Source organism: Python bivittatus, unplaced genomic scaffold, assembly GCF_059951505.1.
Source record: "Python bivittatus isolate LINGU-HERP-01145 unplaced genomic scaffold, Pbiv_v1 ctg000850_np1212, whole genome shotgun sequence".
NCBI lineage: Eukaryota > Metazoa > Chordata > Lepidosauria > Squamata > Pythonidae > Python > Python bivittatus.
The window spans coordinates 22,746,825-22,772,781 of record NW_028277112.1 but is presented as its reverse complement, the minus strand read 5'-3'; the positions used below and the strand labels follow the sequence as shown (position 1 = coordinate 22,772,781).

General features: G+C 42.1%; 1 protein-coding gene across 1 annotated transcript in view; it reads right to left on the bottom strand.

The window, feature by feature from the left end:
• Positions 1-1,256: 1,256 nt before the first annotated feature.
• Positions 1,257-25,957, bottom strand: part of COMMD10 (COMM domain containing 10) — a 72,847-nt gene continuing 48,146 nt past the window's right edge. Inside the window, exons 6-7 of the mRNA XM_088130007.1 lie at positions 1,987-2,046; positions 1,257-1,422 (exon numbers count right to left, since the gene is read on the bottom strand). Coding sequence (XP_087986133.1) covers positions 1,384-1,422; positions 1,987-2,046 — 99 coding nt within the window. The 3' untranslated portion in view covers positions 1,257-1,383. The remainder of the gene's footprint in view (positions 1,423-1,986; positions 2,047-25,957) is intronic.

The following is a 25,957-nucleotide window of genomic DNA, read 5'->3' as shown; positions in this document are numbered from 1 at the left end:
GGCAAAACCCTTGCCTTTTGTATCAAAGAGGAGAAGTTAACCCTTCTGCTGGGCCCACTTTAATACTTAAGTGGCATTTTGCTTCTGGCGTTGTTCAATTAAGTATCCCTGCAAGTAAATTGCACAGCTGTAATAAACCACTTGGCAGTTTGTGAGTAAAATAAATTAAGCGGAAAAGCATTTTTCTTTTACTGATCCAGTTAAGGGATGGATGAAGTCTTGGAAAAAAGGGGGGTCCTCTAATGGATAGCAGAAAAGTGGTACTGTGTGCACCTGAGGCCCAAGACACTTCTTCCATATTATTTCTGAAACTTGCTCAATCCTACTGTAAGAATGATATCCCAGATGTATCACAGCAAATGTCAATTAATTATTACACTAAGGACACTTGGCAGAGATACCTTCTGCCAGGACTTTTAATCAGCATTTTAAATGCACTTATTTGTTCACCCAGCAGCTACATTTGAATGAAAACTAGAAATCTAGGGAAAGCTAGGAAATGCAAATTAGAGTTAACCATGGTCTTAGTTACCTTTTCCAATTAAGAATATAATGTATGCATTATAACTCAGAGGCTTCTTGCCAGTAAAGCACCCTAAAAAGCACATAAACAACCTGCATAAACAACAGTTTCCCCTGTCATTGTAGCACTGGACCTCATATACACTGCTTTGGATTTACCAAAAGGGGCCTTGTTTTTTTATTTTAATTTCTTATTTCAAGCTGGGAATCTATAAAATGACATCTTGGTGGTAAAATGTTGATCAAGTAAACAACTGAATGTGATTAGTTACGAATTTCTCATTATTCTCTTTCTGATGTGTGAGAGGCCAATTGTCCTATAAAGCATTTTAACAATCACTGAAGTATCCAAAAACAAGCAGGCCTTGTTGTCATAGTAAACAATAAACCCAAAAGCATTAAGTGATAAACTAAAATAGTCCAGAGTTAAAGTATTTGTACTGCTGTTCTTATGAGTAAGATATCGGTACTGGAGCCAATGTTTTATCAATTTAATTATCTTTTTCTACTGTTTAAGCAAATTTTGGATAATGACTACATGCAGTTTGTTATGGTCCTACAGTATTATATAAGCTGCCATCCTCAACGCAAACCCAAAATACAAAAACAGGATTCACTTCATAATTCAAAAGTCTGCACAATAATATAGTGAAATGCTTCACTTAAAGTTTAATACCATGTAGTCAATTGTAACCAAAGCTTTCTTAACAATGATTTCATTTAGCTAATGTGAATGATCAAAGAAACTTAAATCATTTATTGACAGCAATCCACTCAGTATTTCAGCAAATACAGTCAGCCGATATATCTTCGGTATCAAAGCAGCTGGAGCATAATGGAGAAATTAGTCTTCACGTAGTATCATGTAAGCGAATCCAGCTGCATTTGTATTGTTTCCAACTATTTGATCAAAACAAAAAAAGATATTTAGAAATATGAAAATAGAAGAGAAATAATGAAAATATGCAGATTAAATACAACTATATATTGATGAAACAAGTTCTCAGTAATAAAGCAAAAAAAACCCATTTTTCCCATTAAAGTGACTTTTAAAAAATTTGTCCAGTGACATTATAATGTATAGATATTTGTCTGCAATTTGGAAACCTATGTATACGTTTGTTCTGACTGGGTGAATTCTTCACCTGTATAAATGTAAATAAATATGTTTTATCAATTTAAGCTTTTCAGAAAGTTCTTATCCTTTTGGTTCTTGTTAGAGTTAACTACAAGCTTTAGCAGACATCACTTTGTTCAAAGCCATTTTAAACAGCAAATGTAAACCCTGTATATACAAGATATAACTCAGAAAAGCCTTGCTTTGGGGGAATGTAGGCTTTATGTGTTTACAAGAAAAGCTCCAAGCAAGAACAACTCAAAACCACAGACTTGATAATAAAGTCTTATTAAAGCAAAGGAAATGTTATCAAATGTTGGAAAATCCATTAAAACACCAATACAGACCTTGTTATAGAACTCAAATAGTTCTCCATGATTGAATTCCACAAAGACTTTCTCCACATTCTGTGAAAGACAAAAGGATGGGCAATAAATTAGTCCATACAATATAGTGCTTTCTGTACATTCAGCCTAAATCAAACTGTTAGTACAGTAATTTCTTTCAAGGGTTAATTTAAACTGCATAGAACTTATAAAAATAGCAATACTCTAACAACTTTTTTACAGTACATATATGCAAGATTACAAAAAAGGACTCATTCCTATTTTTAATCTGTTTCTTTGGAAGCTATTCTCTAAGTCGTAACAAAATAGATGGCTAGAAAGAAAATAATTTTATTACCTTTTTCTGAGGCACATCTAAAATGCTAAATGATATTTCAACTCTTCCAGATGTCATTTGACAGTCAGTAAATGCCATTATAACAAGACTTTGGAGGCTATGCATGCAACGGAATTCACTGATCCAGTACAATGGTATGCAAGCATAGATTTAACATTTCAAATTAATTTAACTGTTAATATCTTATCATGCTGAGTTCTCTATAGACATTCACCCAGACCTCCAGCCAAAGTTAACATAAAAAAGTGCTTTAAAACTATTCTTAAATATTAAAGACAAAGGCAGCTCTTGCTGGAAAACACAGTGGATAAGGCAGATGGTAGGTAATAACTTTCTGTACCAATAAATCTCTCCTGATTTGCTGGCTGATAGGTACTAAAACACTGTTTTGCATTTTTAAACCTTTTCTTGTTTATTTTATTTATTTTCCATGTCCTTTGCTTATGTCATATTTCTCTTGAAATGATGAAGTTTGCTTCAAAAGTGATAATTTTTCTACAACTTCCGTACTAACTATACAATACCATTCTTTATCATGTCTGTTTAGGGAACATCTACAGCTCTATTTTATCATCACAACAATTCTATTAGTAGGTTAGAACCTACTGATTACCCAGAACCATACACTAGGCTATACCTCCTCTCACTCCAGATCCAACACTCTAACCTTTACATAATGTTAGGTCTTCTATCCCTAACAGATTTTTTGCTGGTCAAGATTTCCTAGTCGAGTAACACTTTGGACATCTGTTATCCTTACACTTCTGACATTACTTCAATTTCTTTCAATTTTATTTTTCATTTTTGATTTCCTTAAATATGTTCAATTTTTCATTTTAATTATAAGATCTTATGGATTTTTTTTACTTTGAAGTTTGGGCATATTAAGGGTCATTTCATTCAATCAGCCTAAAATATCTATTCACACAACCTTCATTCCAAGGTTTGTATAAAGTTTAGAGACTTATAACTATTAAAGTATGAAGTCCATTGTGCAGATATGAAAGACTGAAAGATAATGCTGAGGCAGTTTCCTCCAGTGAAGAATTATGATGCACTGTACATGTGTATTTGTTCCAGGCATTTTGTTCCAGGCAAGAAAGAAAAACAGATTCTATGATTCAGGTCTACCACTACCCCAATGATTTCCAAGAAGTGGGGATGAGCAAACAAGACATATCCTTTGAAGGGGATATTAAGAGCCATAAAATCACCAGGGCCATCACGTTTACCTCAATGCCTCCTCCTTTCTTCTGCAGAAAAAGGCCCCTTTCTAGCAATTAAAGGAAACTTATAAAGAACCTGTAATTTGTATGAGAATCTAGTCTTACCCTAATGAAGGAAATAAAGCAATCCTCAGAATGGGATACAGAATAAAAAAATAGAAGTGCTAGAAAAGAGTTGCTGTCTGTAATGATTCCTGTTGATCCTCTGTATAAAGAACATCCAATGTTTTAAAAAAGGGGGGGAAATTGTAAAGAGTTCGGTTATCTCATAAACTGAAAATAAGTTTATGCTAGTCTATGACCGTAATAAACTCTTCATTCATTCGAAAATAAGTTAACAAGTGCTACTTGGAGGAAAGGGGGATCCATTTCTAAATAATTCTTAGTGTTGCAATACCTTGGATTGTCATCTGCAATCTGAGTCAATATTCATATAATTCCAAAAACAAAATGCACATATATTCTGGGAAATATTATTATTTATTCATACTAAATAAAGAAAATATAGCCAGTTTGTTTAACTGTCAAATGAGTTTTGGTGCTGGTTACCATGTGCTCCTAAGCTGCCAAAAAGTGGACAGTTTATAAATGTAAAAGTTTATAAAAGAAAATAACTTATAATTTATACATTTAACAAATAAAAAAGAAAAACCTCAGACAAGTCAGTTTTATACAACAGAAATATTGTTATTTGAACTGCTAACACAAAGATCTGCTTTGTATTTCAAATTATAATTATTTTTGTGGGATCCCTTGACAATTATCAAATTTAAAACTTCTTATACATGTCTATAAATCATGGCAGGTCAAACTGAATTGGGAAGAACATTAGTTCTTGGATGAAACTGATTTTCTAGATCCATTTTAATTTGATTTCAGGACTGCTTATGGAACAGGAAACATCTTGGTTGTTCTGTGGGGTGACCTGGGCCAGGAAAAAGACAAAGGGAGTGCTGCCCTGTTTGTCCTCCTGGACCTCTCAGAGGCTTTCTATAACATCAAGCATGATGTCTCCTGGGTAGGCTGTCAGAGTTGGGATATGGGGGCACCGTACTACAATGGTTCCACTCCTACTTGGGTGACCATTTCCAGAAGGTAGTGCTGGGAGATTACTCTTCTGCCTCATGGAAGTTGGGTTATGGAGTCCCATAGGGCTCCATTTTATCCCTTCTGCTGTTTAACATCTACACGAAACTGCTAAAGATGTCATCTGGGGACGTGGGCTGAGGTGCCATCAATAGGGGAATGACACCCAGCTCTACCTCTCCTTTCCATCTAACACAGGTGAGGTGGTTGGTGTCCCAAACCAATGCTTGGGCAGGGGAATGGTCTGGATGAGGGCCAATAAACTGAGAGTCAATTCAGAAGACAGAGATACTGTTTGTGGGTAGTCCATCTGTCCAGTAAAGTGGTGCCCTGCCTGCCATGGAGAGATCTGCATTTATCTTAAAGGAGCAGGTTCTCAGTTTGGGAGTGATTTTAGATCCATCACTGTCCCTAGAAGTCCAGGTGGCCTTGGTGGCACAAAGTGCCTTTTATCAACTCCAGTGATTTACCAACTCCCACCTTACCTGGACAGAGACAGCCTCACAGCAGTTATTCACACTTTGGTAATTTCCCAGTTGGATTATTGCAATGTATTGTATGTGGGGCTGCTTTTGGAAACTGTCCAGAAACTTCAGTTAGTTCAAAATAGAGGGGCTAGACTGAGCACCTGGACTGGCCAATATAAGTATATTATGAGCCAGCCCCAGTAGGTAGACTAGACCAGGAAATCAACTCCACAGGGAGACCAAAACTACTTTTATTGAGATTAGTTGTAATAACAGAATCTTGCAAGTCTGACTGTGCTGCATGTCTTTGCCCTTCTTATACTCCTGTGAATTAGGAAGGTGTCTGTCTGAGCCTCTTCTGAATATGATCTTTTTGTTGTGGACTTGTTATGTTTCGCTCCTTTGGTTATGGAAAAGGTCAAGGTCCTCTTCTTCACCCTCTACATTAGGCCCCACTTTTGTCAAACCCCTTGAATTACAGCTGAAAGTCCTGACTTCACTCCCATCTGGATGTGTTCCCTTTCAACTTCAATGTGGTGGTATAGAGAGGCCAAATGCCAAAACAGTTATCCTTGTTCCAATATTTCTGGTCCTGACTGTATATGGTGTTTTTATTTTTCATTTTATTGTTTTGTGTGTTTTTTTCTCATTGTATTTTTAGTATGTTTTATTGTGAACTGCCCAGAGTGCTTCAGCTATTGCACAGTTTAAAATGTTTAAATAAATAATTTATTGAAGGTTTAATCTAACTATGATTAAACCAATGAAATTATTTCCCTTCAGCATATTATTCATTCATACTGCATACTCAGTTTTCTGAATGGTCGACTGACAGATTTATTTTTTTAGAGTGCACTAGCGAGGAAGGCTGATCTGGCAGAACAAGTATCAGACTTGAAGCAGGAAAATCTAGGCTGAAATCCTAATTTAGCTATGAAGTCGTCATCTCTTCGACATTTACTTCATCATAGGTATCTGGGCAACATGTAGATCTTATTTTTTTCTTAGCATTTTGTGAGACTTTTTTATCTACAGTACTTCTTCAGTGGGTGCCTTCTCTTTTTTACTGTTTGGTCCATGGCATACTATGAAGATAAACAAAATAACTGCATAATACATCATTTAATCCAACATTAGACGAATTGTTTCCTTTTTTAAAAAAAAATAGCATTTAAAATAATCAACTAAGCTCTAAATAAACTGCCATTATAATTCATTTTAGATCCACTAAAATAAAAAATGAACATAAAGGACAACAAAGATGACAGATAGATTGGGCTGTCTCTATGAATAACGGTTATATGACACAAATTTAAATGTATGGAAAGGAATAAGAATTTTCCATCTAGGTTGTTGCCAAAAACTACCAGACATCCAATAAATACACTTGATGCTGAAATAATCTAATAGTACATTGATTAAAATGAAAATAAACATTGATTTTTATTGGGATGTCATAGTGTTACCTGCTTAAAATAATTTAATAATAAAAATAAAGTCCAACTGAAAGTCAGCTTTTAATGAATTTTATCCTAATTATCTTAATCAAAATATCTGCCAACATTATTGTCTCTATCCCTGAAAAAGAGAAATGCAGAACAGATTGGAACACCGCATTTTCAAGCAGACAATCACTTCCATCATCACCTATTCTTAAAAGCACAGGGTGACATAGCAATAGTTTAGGCTGATTCATGCACCATGGTCACCCCCACATGATCCTTTCAAAGTTTCAGCCAAATCATGCCAATTCAGAATTGCTATGAGCCAGGATTTCAATCTTAGCTTGGGACAGATCTCTGTCATAATTTCTACAATTATGTGGGTTTGATTAAAAAAAAACAACAACCACTGGCTGTCTACTGATCAAACTCAAGAGGAACACACAGAGCAAGTATCTATTCCAAACTGATGAAGTACACATTGTACTTTTTTCCAGTTGTAGTCTATCTGATCTTAGATACCTGGGTTGAACTCCTTTGTGTGTCCCATAGGTTGTTCCATGACTCTACTGAATGTGCCAGATACAGAAGAAATCATGATCTGTTATGCAGGTTTATAAGACTTGGATGCCTAGTAGAGTGCCTTCTGTGTTATTAAAGGGCATGATCATTAAGCTTGCACAGAGAGGTCTTGCTATGAGTGTCGTGAATTGTGAATGTCGTCAAGCAGTCACTTATAGATGGAGATTCCAAATGGTGACTACTGCATTTTGAAATCCTCTTCCCTAATAGTGAAGAGATGCATACTATTAAAACTTTTATGTACCTCTTTTCACCCAGGCCTCCTTTGTGTGAATGGTAGAAATAGATTCTTTTTTCTTTGTTTACTTTTAATGCACATGTCTGACATTAACTGTTTTACTTTATTGTTTTCAAATATGATTGAAAATTGCTTCAAGAGGTTTTATGGGAAACTCTCTACAAATATTTAAATAAACAAAATTGTGTTTATAAGATGGGAATAGAAAACATGGATGTTTTATAGATATTTTCAATAAAGGCAAAACAATGAACCAAATTTACTTTTCTTTTACGCCAGTCCCTTCAAATAATTTTTCTCTTTTTCATATTCTTAAAACACACAAACAAATAAACTTATTTTATTTGAATTTGAATTAAAAAAACTCATTTCTGGCAAAATATGACAATATCATTTTAAAAATCACTAAGAAAAGGCTTAGCTGTGGGTATCATATGCAATATATAGGTTAGAATTGCTTTTGAAAATCATTAAGACTTGTCATTGTTCTGTAATACCAATTCTTACAACTAAGTAAAAAACAGTGGTTCAAGTATTCTTGTATCAACTCTCATCTTACTCCTCCAATAGTATTTTATAGATTAAAAACTGAACTTTTCAATGGACCTTTGTTTTTTACTATCCAAGCTTCCTGTATCAACTATTAAGCATGGAAACTTAATTACATTACCTAGAAATCTGTGAGAGAGAAAGGAGTCAAAACAGCAAACAGCCTACTTCAGCCAAGTTCTATTTGTCTAGAATAATATTTTAATTATTGAATTAATTCTTAATTCATTTAGAGAAATGAATTAAGGTACCACTTCATCTTTTAAAATACACTACTGCTTAAACTCTAGAGTAATGGAGGAATTTACAACAAAAAGGCAAGCTGATACTTTTCAACAATATTGTCATCATTCTAGACTAAAGGAAAAATACATCCCTGTGTCAGGTTCGGCCAGCACGGGGCTTCAGGGAAGCTCGCAGCCAGACCACGCGGAATCCACCGGCGGTAGCTAGCGGGGAAAAGAGGAACTGAAAGCGCCGCTAATTAACGGGCCACCTGCGCCCAGCCAAACAGGAAAACCACAGCGGAAGCTTTTAACTATAAACTGATAACGGCGCGAGCCAACAATGAATGGGGCCGCAGGCAGCGAAACAAGATCGCAACGCAGCACAGAACCCTCGGGCTTGCACGTAACGGGGAGGGACCAACCCAGCCGGAGGGGGACTGGCAATCAAAGACAATGGACCCTGACCGAACCTGCCATCATGGACAATCAAGGGGGATATTGGGAGGCCGATAATCCGCAGCAGCAACGTGATCGCGGGGCGGGAAAAAAGCGCGGGAAGGGGGGAATATAACAAGTGATGCAATTGTACCAAGCCAGTCCTGGCTTTGCTTGTGACTACTACGTTACGCATGAGTAAACCTTCTTTGTGAACCACACATGTCACGAGAGTTTCTCTGTCGAACGGGGAAAACCTTACATAAAGCCAGGACTCACCGTTTCCCTTTCCAATACAGGCATGACCAGCGACGAGGAATCCGCGGGTCAGCTGGAGCACGAGGGGCCCAGGCTCGAGGAGGGACGGTCAGAGCCACCCGGGAGCGACGGGACAGCAACCAGGACCGGGTGCCCTCCAGCCGAGCGGTGGTCGATGTGCGTGAACCAAGGGCCAGACGGTTCAGGCGTCACGATGACCCGAGGTTCAGGGTCCCGGAACCGCGAGTGGGACGAGAAGTTCGCCCGACTAGAGGAGAGAGTCGAGCGGCGCCTAGACGCCATGGAGGCGATGCTCCAGACCCTGCTACAGAGAGTGGGACCATCGGCGGTGAGCGACGGGGCGAGCAACGGGGGTGGCGGTCCGGCACCCCAGCCGGCACCGCCCACGATGCCCCGGTCGGTGGACCGACGGGCGGCAGACGCCCTGAGACTTCGAGGCATCACTGGGAAGTTCTCAAGGGACCCTGAATAGCTGCCGCATTTTTTGACGCACGTTAGGGGGTTCATGCAGAGGGGTGGTCACCTATTCGCTAGGGACGAGGATAGAGTATCCTACGTGGCCGAGCTGCTAGATGGCCAAGCAGCAAGCTGGGTGATCGGACTATATGACGCCAACGCAGTGGAACTACGGAGTTTCCCGGACTTCATGCAGGCGCTCCGGGACAGATTCGAGGACACATTGAGCGCCAAGCGGGCGGAGGACGACATCCTGCAGTTCAGACAGCGGGGCAAGTCGGTATCGGAGTACGCCCTGGAGTTCCGGAGGTTGGCAGAGAAGCTCACGGACTGGCCGGAGTCCCTGAGGGTGAAGTATTTTAAGAGGGGGCTCAATCCAGAGATCCTGGAGCGGGCACTGGGACGGGACGACCCGTCCACAGTGAAAGATTGGATCTGGCTGGCCGGAACGGCGGAATCGGCATGGCGGCAGATCCAACAAAGCGCGAGGCGACGGGACCAGCCGAGGGACCAGCCGAGGGAGAGAACCCCCGAGGAAAGGCGGAGCAGTCGGCGGCAGTCCACTGGGGGGCGAGAGGCGACCAGAGCCCCGAACCTGTGCTTCCGGTGCGGAGGCAGAGGCCACCGAGCGGCGCAGTGCCCGACGGAGCGGGAAGGAGCCTCACCACGGCCCGAAGTCAAGCCCCCGCGTGCGACCGGGAAAAGGGCCGGCGACCGACCGCGGAAGGGGGCAGTGGCGGCGGTGACCGAAAAAGGACGCGGGGGGTGGTCGACCCCGGAGACGGCGTCCTCCGGAGAGGACTCGGAGCCGGCGGGAAACGAGGCGCGCTCGCACTGAACGGCGTCCCAGTGCGAGCAGGGGAGTCGAGGCGCGTGGACCCAATCGGAGATGAGGACTGCCCTCCGTTCCGGGTGAGAATACACATCTGGGGGGTGAGATCCGGAGGGGAGGCACAGCTGCGGGCGCTACTGGATTCAGGCTGCACCCACTGCTTGATGCACCCAGCTGTGGTCTCGGGGCTCGGACTACAGCTGAGGCGCCTCCGGGAGCCCATTGCATTCAGCCAGCTAGACGGCACGCTGGCGGGGGGGGGGCAGCTCAGTATTATACCGAGCCGGTCCAGATGACGATCGGGAGTCACCGGGAAGAACTGAGATTTGTGGTGGTCCCGGTGGCCGACTACGCGGTGGTACTCGGCTTGGCGTGGCTGCGGCGACGGAACCCACGGGTCAACTGGACGGCGGAGGCAGTGCGGTTCGGGGTCGACAGACTGGCGAAGTGCGAGAGCAGAGGGGACCGAGCCGTGGAGACGGGTGCGGCCGCAACCACAGACGGGCAAGTGGAGGATCCGAGACACCGGGAGACGGGGCGAGAGCAGACGGAGCCTGAGACCTGGGCGGCAACAGCAGCAGCAGCAGCGCCGGGACCCCGGAGACTCGCAACGATCCCGAGGCATGGGGAGGCAGCGGCGACTGGCGAGACAACTGCAAAGCGAGAGGCAGGGTCCGGGGAACCCATGACGGGCGGCGGAATCCCGAGGCAGTATCGAGACCTGGCGGCAGCGTTCGGGGAAAAGGAGTCCGACCAGCTCCCTCCACACCGGCCCAGTGATTGCGCCATCGAGTTAGAGCCAGGGGCGACTCTGCCTAAGCCAAAAATGTACTCCCTGTCAAGGAGGGAGATGGGGGCTCTGCGGGAATTCATAGACAAGAACCTAGCGCGGGGATTCATCCAACCCGCGAAGTCACCATTAGCGGCCCCGGTACTATTCCGGGAGAAGAAGGATGGCTCGCTCCGAATGTGCATGGACTACCGGGGGCTGAACGCAATCAGCACCGAGTACAAATACCCCCTCCCCTTGATGAAGGACTTGATGTCGCACCTGTCTAAGGGGAGGGTGTTCACAAAACTGGACTTGCGCGAAGCTTACTTCAGGGTCAGGATCCGCGCTAAAGATGAGTGGAAAACGGCGTTCAACACGCCGCTCGGAAGCTACCAATTTTCCGTGATGCCGTTCGGATTAAAAGGGGCCCCGGGGGTATTTATGCAGCTAATAAATGAGGTGCTGCACGACCTACTCTACCGGGGCGTCCTGGTCTACCTGGATGACATCCTCATCTACACCGAAACCCTGGCGGAGCACGTGAGCCTGGTGCGCACAGTGCTCCAGAGACTGCTGAAGGCACAGCTGTACGCGAAGCTATCGAAATGCGAGTTCCATCGAGAGCAACTAGCCTACTTCGGCTACCGAATATCCAGCCGGGGAATTGAGATGGACCCGGCGAAGGTAAAGGATGTCCTGGGCTGGGAAGCGCCGCGAACCCGGAGGCAACTTCAAAGCTTCCTAGGGTTTGCGAACTTCTATAGACAGTTTATCCCGAACTTCGCCCAAATCGCCCTTCCCCTAACAGACCTGCTAAAAACCAAGGGCACTGGAAAACCCCCCAAGCCCAGCATGACACTTGCGTGGACTGCAGAATGCCAGGGGGCGTTTGAGGAGCTAAAACGGCGGTTCACAGCGGAGCCGATCCTGCGCCATCCCGACCCAGATCGGCGGTTTATAATCCAAGTAGATGCGTCAGACGTGGCAACGGGGGCAGTCCTGCTCCAGCCCAGCCCGGAGGGGGCCATCCACCCATGCGCCTACGCCTCCCGCAAATTCACCGAGATGGAGAGGAGGTGGATGGTGTGGGAGAAAGAGGCGTACGCAGTCAAGTGGGCACTGGCCACGTGGAGGCATCTACTGGAGGGGGCAGCTGAACCATTCGAGGTGTGGACGGACCATAAGAACCTCGAGGCCCTGAAGACCCCGCATAAGCTATCCCCCAAACAGGCGCGGTGGTCCCAATACTTCGGGAGGTTCAGGTTCACCCTAAAACACATCCCTGGGAAGCGCAACTTCCTAGCAGATGGACTGTCTCGCATGCCCCAGCACGCCAGCCTACGGGAGGAGATCGTGGACTCCATCATCCCTGCCAGCAGACTGGCTGCAAAGGCGGTGACCCGGAGCCAGACCAAGGGGGAACGACGGGACGCGGCGCCTGAAGTAAGGCAAGGGTTCGCGGAGGCGGCGGAGCGGGACGCTTGGCTCAAGCAGAACCGAGAGGCGCTAACCAGCCAAGAGGGGTTGTGGTGGCACGAAGGAAAGCTGTACGTGCCCGAGGGTTGCCGACGGGAGGTCATGGAAAGAGCCCACGACAGCCGGAGCGCGGGGCATTACGGCTTCGTGAAGACACTCCACTTAATTCGACGGCAGTTCTGGTGGCCCACGCTCCGTAAGGACGTGGAGGCGTACTCGGGGGGTTGCCCGGTGTGCGCGACGGCGAAAGGGGCCAAAGGCAAGCCTAGAGGGCTACTCCAGTCGGTAGCGGAACCCGACGGCCCACGGCAAGAGATCGCCATGGACTTCATAGTAGAGCTCCCGGAGAGTAAGGGGAAGACCGCCATTTGGGTGGTTACGGACTTATTCTCCAAACAAGCGCACTTTGTAGCGTGCCGGCGAGTCCCCACGGCAGAGGGGTTGGCGAGACTATTCGTGCAACATGTTTACCGGCTCCACAGCGTGCCCCGACGGGTCGTCAGTGATCGGGGCGGCAACTTCATCGCACGGTTCTGGAGGGAGTTCCTGAAGCGGGTGGGGACGAAGCAAGCCCTTTCTTCCGCGGCGCACCCGCAGACGGACGGAGCCACGGAACGCCTGAACGGGGGGCTCGAACAGTACCTGCGCTGCTACGTGGGGCACCAACAGGACGATTGGGCGGAGCTACTACCATTCGCGGAAGTGGCATACAACAACGCCGTCCACAAGAGTACCGGGTTCTCTCCGTTCAAAGTAGCCACCGGGAGAGACTTCGTCCCCATGCCGGAGTTGCCTCAGCCGGAATCCCAGATCAACTCCCTGGACGCCTGGTTCGCCCAAATCGACGCGACCCGGCGAGCGGCGCACGCGGCATTGCAAAGAGCCAAAGCCGACTACAAGAAACACGCGGACTGCAAGAGGCTCCCCGAGGAGCAGTGGAAAGTGGGGGACCAGGTGTATCTGTCAACCAAAAACCTAAAGACGCACCAGGCATCGAAAAAACTCAGCCCGAGGTTTGTGGGGCCGTTCCCCATTGCAGAGGTCATCAATCCAGTAACCGTCAGGCTGACGCTCCCGAAAAGCCTCGGGAAGATCCACCCGGTGTTCCATTGCAGCCTGCTAAAGCTGCACCAGCCGGGGAACGCCTGGCACCACCCATCATGGTCGGGGGGGAGCAGCATTTCGAGATCAACCAGATACTGGACGCCAGGAGGCACAAGGGGCAGGTCCAGCTCCTAGTGCAATGGAAACATTTTCCCAAGTCCCACAGCGAATGGGTGAGTAAAACCCACATAAGGGCGCCGGACCTAGTGCGGGACTTTTACAATAAATACCCCGGGAAACCGAAATAGAGCCGGGGGGGGGGAGTTGTCTTCAGGGGGGCGGTATGTCAGGTTCGGCCAGCACGGGGCTTCAGGGAAGCTCGCAGCCAGACCACGCGGAATCCACCGGCGGTAGCTAGCGGGGAAAAGAGGAACTGAAAGCGCCGCTAATTAACGGGCCACCTGCGCCCAGCCAAACAGGAAAACCACAGCGGAAGCTTTTAACTATAAACTGATAACGGCGCGAGCCAACAATGAACGGGGCCGCAGGCAGCGAAACAAGATCGCAACGCAGCACAGAACCCTCGGGCTTGCACATAACGGGGAGGGACCAACCCAGCCGGAGGGGGACTGGCAATCAAGGACAATGGACCCTGACCGAACCTGCCATCATGGACAATCAAGGGGGATATTGGGGGGCCGATAATCCACAGCAGCAACGTGATCGCGGGGCGGGAAAAAAGCGCGGGAAGGGGGGAATATAACAAGTGATGCAATTGTACCAAGCCAGTCCTGGCTTTGCTTGTGACTACTACGTTACGCATGAGTAAACCTTCTTTGTGAACCACACGTGTCACGAGAGTTTCTCTGTCGAACGGGGCAAACCTTACACCCTGCACATTTCATATTACAGTTTATAATTTGGCATTCACTAAAGAGATGTACTTTGGGGAGAATGTCAAATGACTTAGCGTCAAATTTCTAGGTGCCTGAGATCTGGCCATTCCTAGCCAAAAAGAAATCATACTTGGGCTTCCAGGGGAGGTACGGCAAACTGAAGATGGCTCTGTGAAAGCAGAGCAGACGATAGTGGCAAAGACCAAGGAATTGGTGAATAGACTGGTACCTTGGAACTTCTTGGAACTGGTTCACAGAAGTAGAAGATCAGAGTAGACTGGTTCCTTCGAACCCTCTCCAGAGAGGAGGATGGAACAATGCCCACAGGTGTTCCAGATGGCTGTTCCTCATGAGGAGGCGGCAGGACAGCAATTTTCTGGGCGTTTGAGCACTTAGAGATTAGCAGTCTAATGGGATTAGCCATCTTGCTCACAACTGCAGCAGAGATTTTTAAAGGACACTAAATTTACAAACCTCACTTTCTAATCACTTTGAGAAGCTGTTCATTTACTACTTCTAAGTTATTAGAGACCTTCGAAATGACAAGTTTGAAAATGCTGGGTGAGTCTACCTTCAATCCTGAATAAAAGGAAATTTTAATCATAAGCTTATGAATTTAAAGAATCTGAAATAAACAGCAAAAATCTTAATAACATTTTGGTCTTAGAAAGTTATAAATCGACTAAGGGTCCAGATAAAATTGGAATATTGAAACTTTTACAATAAGATTTTAGAATTAATTTTACAGTACAAACAGCTTATCGTTAGATCTTGTTTTGTTTTTTATAAGGCAAAACATACGTAAGCAATTTCATGATTTCAAAAACTAGACACTAGAAAGGACTAAGGTTTCCTGTTTTAGGTACAGGAAAGATTTACAGGCCTGCAAGATGATGCAAAATGTTATGACAGTAAAAATATTGAAGGAGGCTTTTGAAGAATGGAATCAGAAAATAGTAGCCACAATATCAACAATATCAGTAATGAGATCTGCTTCTATGGATAGACTATGTCCAAAAGATGTTATTGAAGAAATGACAGATGTAGGACAAATTTTACCTGACAAGATAGAGATGGCATTGAAAGTGGATTTACAACTGACAGGTCAACAGAATGACAGAATAGCATGTTTCACTGGATCTGCAAAAGAAACTGGTGGAAGTTTTAAAATTTAAAAGGGAAATATAAATGACAAACCAAGAGAGTGACCTAGATAATTATTTCCTATTGGATTTACAAAAGAGGCTTGTTAAAGCCTTGAAGAACTCTGTGTGATGAGATAATGAAAAAATGAAGAGAAATCAAATCCTACGACAATATTTGAATGAACTAAAGGTTAAGACTGTTAGAAGTAAAAGAAAGGAATATAAAGTTGGATTATTTGATCAAGGTTAAAACAAGATATGTTATTGCTTCTGGTAACCCTTTATGGACTTTCTGCTGACACCAGGACTAAAAAGATGATTCTTTATGGATTTGCCTATAGATAAGGGATGGGATATGGGATGAAGAGATAAATATTTGTAACTTTAGAAAGGGTGAAGAGTTACTAAATTTGTTTATACTTGTGGTGAAGGTTGGAAATAACTTTTTTACATATTTCTTTTCTCTTTATCATATTCTTTTCTCTTCTCTCTTTTTTCTTTCTTTTTCCTTGCATTTTTTTACTCCTCTCTATTCTTTTTTCTTCAAGTTTAGTTTGTTTGATTGATTGATTGATTGACTGATTGATTATACCTACATACACTGTAGTTTAAGGTTCACTTAAGCCCAGGGCAGGCAACCTTTTACAGCTTGGACCACACTTTTAAAAATTATTTTTGGCAACTGAAAGCCACAGGAGAGCAGGGTAATAATATCATGACAGGAGTAAAACCAATTTTCAGTAGTATCTTGGGGAGGAAGAATGTTGATGCTCTAAACTGGTCTGAAACTTTAGCCCACCTCATTTCTTTCATTTCCAACTGGCATGAAATTGTAACACTGAATTCCAGAGATTTTCTTTTGGGGGCTGTGAGTTGCAGGTTGCCTACCCCAACAGTATTTGTCAAATGTGTGCTAACACTCTAATGTTTCTGTCTGTCACGTTGTAAATGTTTGTTAAGCTCTTCGATCTTCAACTGGACATCTGAAAACTGACTATAAATATACTGCCTCCCTACAGTACAACTCTAGGTCCAAGGTTAGTGTGCTTTGGAGTAACCATGAGCTAAACATTCTAAGATGATGTCAATTAGGCAAAAAAATCAATGCATATCTTATTTCTAAAGCAGGGCATAAAACAAGTGTAGATCAAAATCAACTGAAAGTATATGACTCAGCTTTAAAAAAAAAAAGTATTTGCCAACATACTGACAGAAATTGATGTAAAATTTGGACTAAAACAGATTCATCAGCTTGCCTCTTTTAGGAACTGCCGGGAAAGACACTGAGCAGTTACTTGATGACACTGGATTTACTTGTACCCAAGTGGAATCAGAAGCTTCCCTTGTTCTTTTGTCATGCTTAAGACACATATCTAGGTTCTTCACTGTTGTGTCTTTTCAGTGTGTTGCAGTGATTAAGGTCCTGAACTGGGACTGGGAGTCCACCCTCAAGCATGGAAGCTCACTGGTGACTTTGGGCCAGTCATATTCTCTTAGCTCAACCTACCTCACAAAACTGTTGCTGTGGGAGCAGATTAGAAAGTGTATCTTGAGCTCTTGGATGAAAGGTATAAGTCTAACAAATGAAATACAATAATAAATATATCCTATGGCAACAAGCCTCCCATGAATTAAAATTCAAAATGTTATGGCAACATTGTAAATTAGTTGAAAACCAGCGAAAGAAGTGTTCATTCAGACAAAATTAAAGTTCTATTTATTTACTCAATTTATATTCTTTCAGCTCCAGAGGAATAGAGCAGCTTCCACTGCTCAAAAGGCTTCCAAAGAACAGCAGTCAAGGCTGCTAGAGGTACTCAGCAAACAGGGATTTTAGGAGGCAGCCACTAATATGATACCACACTCAAAAAGACTGCAATAATAAAGAAGCTAAAGTTTAATTTACAGGAGAAGCAGAGGGGTAAGCACTGATTAAGCAGGAGAGCAAAAGCTCTAGGTCAGTGTTTCTCAACCTTGTCAACTTGAAGACGTGTGGACTTCAACTCCCAGAATTCCCCAGCCAGCATGGCTGGCTGGGGAATTTTGGGAGTTGAAGTCCACACGTCTTCAAGTTGACAAGGTTGAGAAACACTGCTCTAGGTAAACAGAAGAGACTGTCTGGGAACTGTGATAAAGACAAAGCTAACCTTCTATGGGACCAGAGGTACAATGAAGTGCCAATCCGTGACTGAGAAATATCTAGGGAGGCGAGAAGAACTAAGAGGAAATGCTCCCAAAACTTTGATTGAAGGTTGGGGTTCATGACAATCAGGTAAAATCAAGTCAAGCATTGTTGGAGAAGTGACCTGGAGAAATCTCTCCCCTCTGAAGTAAAAAAAAAAAAGTGATAGGCAAATATTTGCTATAAGGGTCCTTTGTTTTAAGGTATGCTAGTCCACTTCATGGATTCTGATATTTTTAATGTCTCTGGTCTTTTTATCCTAAGTTTACTGCATTTGTGCTAACTCCATTCTTATATGCTTTGTTGCATCAAAGCTATTTGAACCTCAGATCTTGCCCATCTGGATTTGTGCATAACTTCCCCACGGCATTCTGTGGAAGACTGGTCACTGAAGAGGTAGTTGTGAACTTATCAGTGCTAAATGTGCTATTTCATTCAACTATAACTGGGTATTTGACTACCTCAAGTGAAAGACACTATCTTTTTCTTTTTTCTTATTTTTAATAAAACTAATTTTTCAATCATAAGATTAGTGCTTCTGTTTCATCTCCTCAAAAGGAGACAGGCCTTTTGTTCACTGGCCACATGCCTCAAAGTTACCAAGGCTAGGAGGTGATACTATGGATTATTGTTGTTGTCACCATCATTGTTATGAGGATACCCAATTTACTGGTGAAGAACTTGCTCAGACTATGAAAGCCCCAAAAGTTAGGAGTCTGACAACGGCATTTCCTTTCTTTCAGGTAGAGGGATAGTGGCAGTGGGAAGTACCATGTAACCCATAACTAGAAGTTGTGACAAGTCAGGCAAGGAGGCAAGGGCCAAAGGACATGGTTGAGAGAACCACTTCCAATCATTTTGTTACAGTGCCCAGTTCTGCTTCCAGATTCTTCCTCATCTTCCCATATTGCAGGAGCAATGCCAAAAATTGGCTTGTGCCAATGTTCAGCTCTGGCAGTGCAGTGCCTTTGGGCAATCTAACTTTCTTTCTTTGGAGAAGAAGAGGAAGCAATTTCCATGGTCTCTCCCGTCTGTTCAATTTTGCTACCACAGCTTTGTTAAAAATAGATCAAATGTGAAAATAGGGATGTGATGCACATGTTATTGCATTAAGACCATCTTTGGGAAATGACTGCTATTACGTTTACATAAACTTTGGTTTCTATCTAATCAGTATTACAGAGTTATCTACTCAAATAACACTTCATTTATTCAAAGAAATGGCACTTTATTTAAAGGTTCAGAATAATGCATCATCTTTCAAAAGAGGTAACTTATCTTCTGTACTGAAAATCAGATTATATTGCCCAGGAGAACCATCAAAGAAGAGAATACTTTCAGAAGCAGATTCCTGCTGAACTCAAGAAATCTACTAGCACTGACTTAAAAAGTAACTTAAGACAGTATTTCTGTACCTGATTAAAATATGTTTCACTGATAATCCCAGATTCTTTAACTACAACTGCTTTGATCTAGGTTTTCACTGGATACTTTTCTGAACATCTGTACTCATTTTGATTTTCTTGGTTAAGGCTGTGTGAAGGAATTTGCTAGCAATTGTTTATGACAAAAGGCTGTTAATCCCAAAGCCCCATTTAGTCCACCCCACTCTACCATCCTGCTGATCTTGAAAAATTCTAAGCAGGCTTGGACCTGGAAAGAATTTGGATGGGAAGTCACCAGAAAAGCCTAGGGTTGTAGGACACATTGAAAAGCCATGGAAACATCCTGGAAATCAATTCAAATGAGTCAAATTCAACTTTTTGTTCTCCACTTCTCTGTAATTACACAACAAAGTAAATGGGTATATTACCCCAATTTAACAACCCTGGGGAAAGTATAGAAATTACAATGTAAAACTATCTAAGACATAAAAACAATCACCAATGCAATATAGGTAGCCCTCGTTTAGCGATCACAATTGGGACCAGAAACTTGGTTGTTAAGCGAAGCAGTCACTAAATGAAATCACAACTGTGCTTATGATCTTACTTCAGCTTTCCTTCGCTTTAAAGACCTGAGATCATAAATGCAAGGATTGGTCACAAAGTTACTTTTTCATCACTGACATAACTGAACAGTTGCTAAATGAGGCAGTCGCTAAACGAGGACTACCTGTAATTAAGATGGATCCCCTCCCCCCCCATGGTTAGGCATCCAAAATCATGAAAGAGCTGTTTTAAAGGGAGGGTTTTGAGTCGTTTTCTGAACACCAGGAGAGAGGGGGCCAAGTGTTACTTGACTGGCAGTATATTCCACAATGCAGGGACTACCACTAAGAAGGCCTACATATCATGTCATTTATGACAGACAGGATGGACTATATTCCTTTTTCAAAGGCAATGTCATCTAAATATACTGTTTTGAAGGCTGCATTTCGATGTAGCAGGTGTCAAGATTTTTCCCACTCTTAGTAGAGGCCTTTTTAATCTCTTGAGGCATCAGCCTTTACCCAGTCTAGAAACTGGGGAGGGGATTTATTTATTTATCACATTTATATAGCTGCCCATCTCACACAAAGCAACTCTGGGCAGCATACAACAATTAATAAAGTAACAAGTGAATAAAAACAGGCATATAAAAAAGATAAAAATTATTATTAAAATAAAAACATTATCACAAGCTTTTTTAAAAATTAGGTTTTAAAATATACAAACCCCATGGAGAGAGCAGAATATCAATTACAGTGGAGCCATCTAAGAATGCCCCTGGTTCCCAAAGACCCCCAGGCCTGATGACACAATCAGGTCTTGAGGGACTTCCTAAACAACAGCAGGGAAGGGGCGAGCCTAACTTCAGAGGGGAGAATGTTCCACAAGGAGGGAGCCACAGCAGAGAAGGCCCACCTCTTGGGACCCACCAAATGCAAGTGCCTGGCCGATGGAACACATAGCATACCTTCCCTGCCGGATCTAATGAATTTCTTCATTAAGAAGGCAAAAACTGCACCCGTTTCTCAGGAAATGATAATACTTCATTCTCTGTACCCGTAGAGGTGTGTTTCTCCACAGTGTGATGCCAAACCAGGAGTGGGCACATTCCAATCTTTGTCCTGCCCTGCCATACAAATGAGAACTAGGTATTTATGTCCAAAAAGAAGAGTTCTGACTCTTGTTGCAAGCTAGATGCCAGTTTTATCAGGCTTGTACTTGAGTGATACAGTTCTCTTCCCAATAGGGAAAAGGAGCAGGGAAGTTTTTATTTATGTATTAAATTTATATAACCGCCCATCTCACATATGTGACTAAGTTGCCAAAAAGAAGAGTTAACCTTCTCACCCAGGGTCCTTTTCCCAAACCTTTCCATTTGGATGAATCCTTCCTTTCTCTACTAATTTACAGCGGAGTCAGGGAAAAATTACGAAAGAGACTGAAATAAAAGAAGAGGGCTGGGCTCTTTCAGGGTTTCTGCCCAGGGCTGTATATCAAGTGGAAGGGGGATGAGCATATAATGGAAATAAATAAAACTGATCTGCTTCATAGTCCAAGCCAGACTGACTGCTTCCCCTCCATAGATGCAATTAAGAAATGGACCCACCCTATTCTCTCCAAGAGGAGATGCCATTCCAAAGGACAGAAGGCATTACGCCTTCCAGCGTTTCTCGACCTCAGCTACTTTAAGAGGTGTGGACTACAACTCCCAGAATTCCCCAGCCAGCATGGGGAACCCTAACCCTAACCCTCTTAAAGTGGCTGAGGTTGAGAAACACTGGTCTAGAATAATTAGAATAATAATTATTATAATTATAGAGAGCCAGTTTGGTCTAGTGGTTAAGGTGCCAGGCTAGCAATCAGGAGGTTGTGAGTTCTAGTTCTGCCTTAGGCATGAAAGCCAGCTGAGTGTCTTTGGGCCAGTCACTCTCTCTCAGCCCAACTCACCTCACAGGGTTGTTGTTGTGGGGGAGATAGGAGAAGGAAGGAGTATTAGGTATGTTCGTCACCTTGAGTTATTTATAAAAATAATAAAGGTGGTTTAACTACCTTTAAAAGGTGGTTTAAAATTTAACTATCTTCTGTTAGTTTTTATGGTACCTAAAACATTTTGACAAGGCAATGATTAACTGAGCCCAAAAAAGAGTTTCTCAGAGCTCGCAAGTAGATGCTCATATTAATGCAGGTCAATATTACTTATCCAACAGCAGGGTCCCATTAAAATCAACCCAAAAAAATATTAAAAGATTTCTGCTAAATCAGGCCAAGGCTCCTTTGTTACAGAGCTCACAAACTGGGCTTCAAAACAATAACTCTCTTGAAGACTCTTGGAATATAGGATGCTTTATTCAGCTATTACATTTATTGGGGTGCGGCGGTAAAGTATAAGGATTGGTTTTAGAACTGATTATGTGAATGGAAGTACTCTCTCTATGACAGAGGGAGCTTCCCTTTTGGGAAAAAAAGAGAGAGAATTTCTGATTTTTTCTCCAAAATAGAATTTTCTTTCTGTTATCAACATAGCTAACTCATTGCTTACACTGCAATGAGTGTGTGCCAACTTTCCAGAGCAGGAAAAGGGGGGAAAGGAGGCTCTCTAGTGGGTAGATGAGAATACCAATTTCTATAAAAATCTCCCTTATTCCATAGGCAGAATGATCCAATTTTGCTCTATTTTTAGTTTTTGTGTGGAATATCAACAAAATTATTTGAATACTATACAAAGAGTAATAAATGTTAATTGATGAATAGTCTTAAGTACTTGTTGCAGCAAGACCTATGAAGTCAAGTGAGAGGTGACATCAGAAAAACTGAAATGAAAAAGTTCAAAGAAGAAAACATAGACGACAAACTGAACTCCGGCATCAGCAACTGTGTCTCCTGAGTCATTTCTAGTAAATAACGAAAGATGACATACATCTTAGCTTAGGGAACTAATGGAATCCTTGAAAGTCTTAAGTGCAAGGCTAATGAGCAGGTGTACCATCAAGTCTGCAAATGGAATCAAAAAGGCTATCAGTGGAATGATCCTCTTTGTTGTGACGTTTGCAATGAAAAATGGAAAAAGCTGCAAAGACTGTTTTCTACCTAAAGAATTTAAAAAGCCCATCTATTAAATATTATTTATTTTAAGCATTCGTAAAATACATCACTGTCTACTAAGTCTTTTAAAGCAATATACATCTAAAATTAATCAAGTAATCACAGATTAAAAGCCAAAATAAACATTCTTTAAAAACAAGCCAGAATTGTATTTACATTAATCATAGAAGCAGAAAAATAGTGCTATAATTAGTGTCTTCTAATATCCTGGCTGATCTTGGAAACTAAATAGGGTCAGCTCTGGCTAGTATTTGGATGGAGGAGGTAGATCAGGTAGAATTTGTGGTAAACATTGATTTTTTACATGTTAAAAATATTTAGTACAAGACAATATTGAATTCTTTATTTTTGCTGAAAGACTCACTATAAGGTTTCTGGAAAGGAAACCAAAGTACTGTAATCTTACTATAAATAAAGGGTGAGCAAAGGAGTTTTCTTAATTACACTGTTATTCATTTTGACATCATGCTGATGTTATACAGCTAGCCTACGCTACAAGTGTTAATAATACTTGATGCTAGAACAGATGATATGACAGTTTGGTGTTTGTGTGTTATTTTGTTGTCTCCTAAAATAAATAAATAAAACACAAAATGCTGCTGAAAAAAACAAGATAAAATAAGTGTTATCCCTAATCATCACATGGCTTAATTTTTTATAGTTCAAGTAACGGTTGTGTTTCGGGGGGGAAAATAATAAATCTGCTTTCCTGTTTTATCAGTATGGAACACCAGCTACAGAACACATTTTTAAAAAGGACATGTGACACAAAATTTAATGCAGATGAACACTCACAGAACACTTTGTACAATAAATACAAAATTCAAACTATTTTTTAAAAGAAAGTCTGCAGTCTTATTTGAGTTCCTTTTCTTTCCCTTTTAGAAATGGAGTCAATCAGCAAGCCCATCTGTCCACTCTAAGAAAGTTAATTTCAGGGACAAGACATCAATTCCTCTACAAGACAGTAAGAAAACTGGCATTTCATGCAATACATTTATTAACTAGCTCTCGGAAACAAGATACCTCTATTCTACAAGCTTTATTAAAATATATGTTAGGAAAGGTTTTAAATTAATTTTTTAATCAAAACACACTTATTGTACTTTGTAGCCAATGTATATTTTAAACAAAGTGGGCCGAGAGCATACATTAAAAATAATAACGCTATTAGCATGGACTCTCTGTAAGAAAAGATTGTACACTCATAAAGCAAATGGGCTACTAATCGTTATTTTGTTCACAATGTCAGACATTGTGACGGACGAACTCTGTGCACAGCTCAAAAGATGATATCGAATTAATTGTAATTATACTTTTTGATCATAAACTGGCATTATTCTATACATATAGGCCTATAATATGTCAAAAGATCTTCCTAGCAAAAAAGATAATGAAGATACTGAATTATTTTCTTGGGCATTTAAATCACCTGAAGCAATTGCCATACAGTATGTAACAACATAAGCATCTGTTGAGTATTCTAGTCTTCAAAGAAAAGAAAGGCAAGCACTAATAACCAAAGAGCAAAAAGAGGGAAAGAAAGAAATTCCAAAAGCCAGTGGGAAAAACCTTTATTATGCAGGCCCAGTATGACCTACAGATTTCAGGGCAATAATGTAGGTTCCAATCAATCTACAGAGAGCTCTTGAAAAAGATACCTATATGAAATGGGTTGGACCTCATTAACAATGTTTTTCTTCACTAGCACTTTAGACTTCAAAAAGTAGTGATGACACATTCTGAAAAAAAAATAGAAGATTCTAAAAACTTTTTGAACGTGTAATGCTAAAGTAAAGTTAACATGTCTTTCAAGTCAAATTTATTTTTCAGTGACTTCATGAACACATCCGTGTAGCTTCCTTGATAACCATACACCAGTGGTTTGCTAATGTCTTCTCTTGGGATTTTTTTTTTTTACTTGCTAATCTAATTTCCAATCTTAAATCCTAGGCTTCCCTGTATCCAAATGCTAACTATAAATAGTCCTCGCTTAACAACCACTCATTCAGCGACCGTTCAACTTATGACAGCGCTGAATGAGTGGTACTTACAACCAGTCCTCGTAGTTGCAGCCATCGCAGCATCCCCACAGTCACGTGATCATGATTCGGGTGTTTGGCAACTGGCTCGCAATTATAATGGTTGCAGCATCCCATGGTCATGTGATCACCATTTGCCACCTTCCCTGCCAGCTTCCATCAAGCAAAGTCAATGGGGAAGCTGGCAAGAGGCGACCATGTGACATTGCACTTAACAACCATGCGCACTTCACTTAACAATGGCAACCGCAAGTGCCGGAACTGCCATCACTTAGCAGCACGGTCGCATGATGTCGCACTTGAAGACCGCATTGCCTAGTGTTGGAAATTCCAGTCTCAATTACAATTGTTAAGTGATGACTACCTGTATATACAGCCCTGTTTAGCTTTTCAAGACCAGCAAAGGTTGACTAGGTGCATTTCTACTTTATTTCAAGGCATCATTCAAAGTACTAGTTGTGCTACTTATAAAACCCTAGACCAGTGTTTTTCAAACTTCAAACTTTCAGATGTGTGGTTTTCAACTCCTAGAATTCCCCAACCAGCATGCTGGGGGATTCTGGGAGTTGAAATCCACACATCTTAAAGTGGACAAGTTTGAAAAACACTGCCCTAGACAGATTGAGGCCAAACTTTTATGAATTGCCTTTTCCTACAAGACATTACTAATGCACTTTGTTTTGCCCTTCAGAGACCATGTTCTGTGTTCTACTGCTCTTCATATGCACAGCTACTGGAAATGAAAGACAGAAACCTATCAGTCATTGTGCTAGAATTGCAAAAATTCCTTTAGGTCTCCTTTTTTGCCTTTAGGAGAATAGTAAAGATGTTTTCTTTTTCCCCAGGAATTCAGACTGTTGTAACAATATTTTTTTTCCTCTGCTGCCCTGATGGTTTTAATATGGAGACCATTTTAATTTTCCCTTTTTCAATTGTTCAGTAAACACTGTTTTTAATATGTCCAAACTTGCTTAAGGGTATTCACAGCCAAAGGATAGAATGGAAATCTCTAAAAAATAAACATTAAATACATGAAAATAAATTAAAGATATAAGGAATACTGGAAGATCTCAGGGCAGACTATGTAATGTTTAACAAGAGGCTGAAGACAGTTTGAGCCATCCCCTTCTAGGACTGAACCCAAGAGGTTAAAAAACTTTCCTTGGAGGTTGATTTAGTGAAGGAATTTGGCTTCATGCTCCCTCTTTAAAGGGTAATCTCTTAT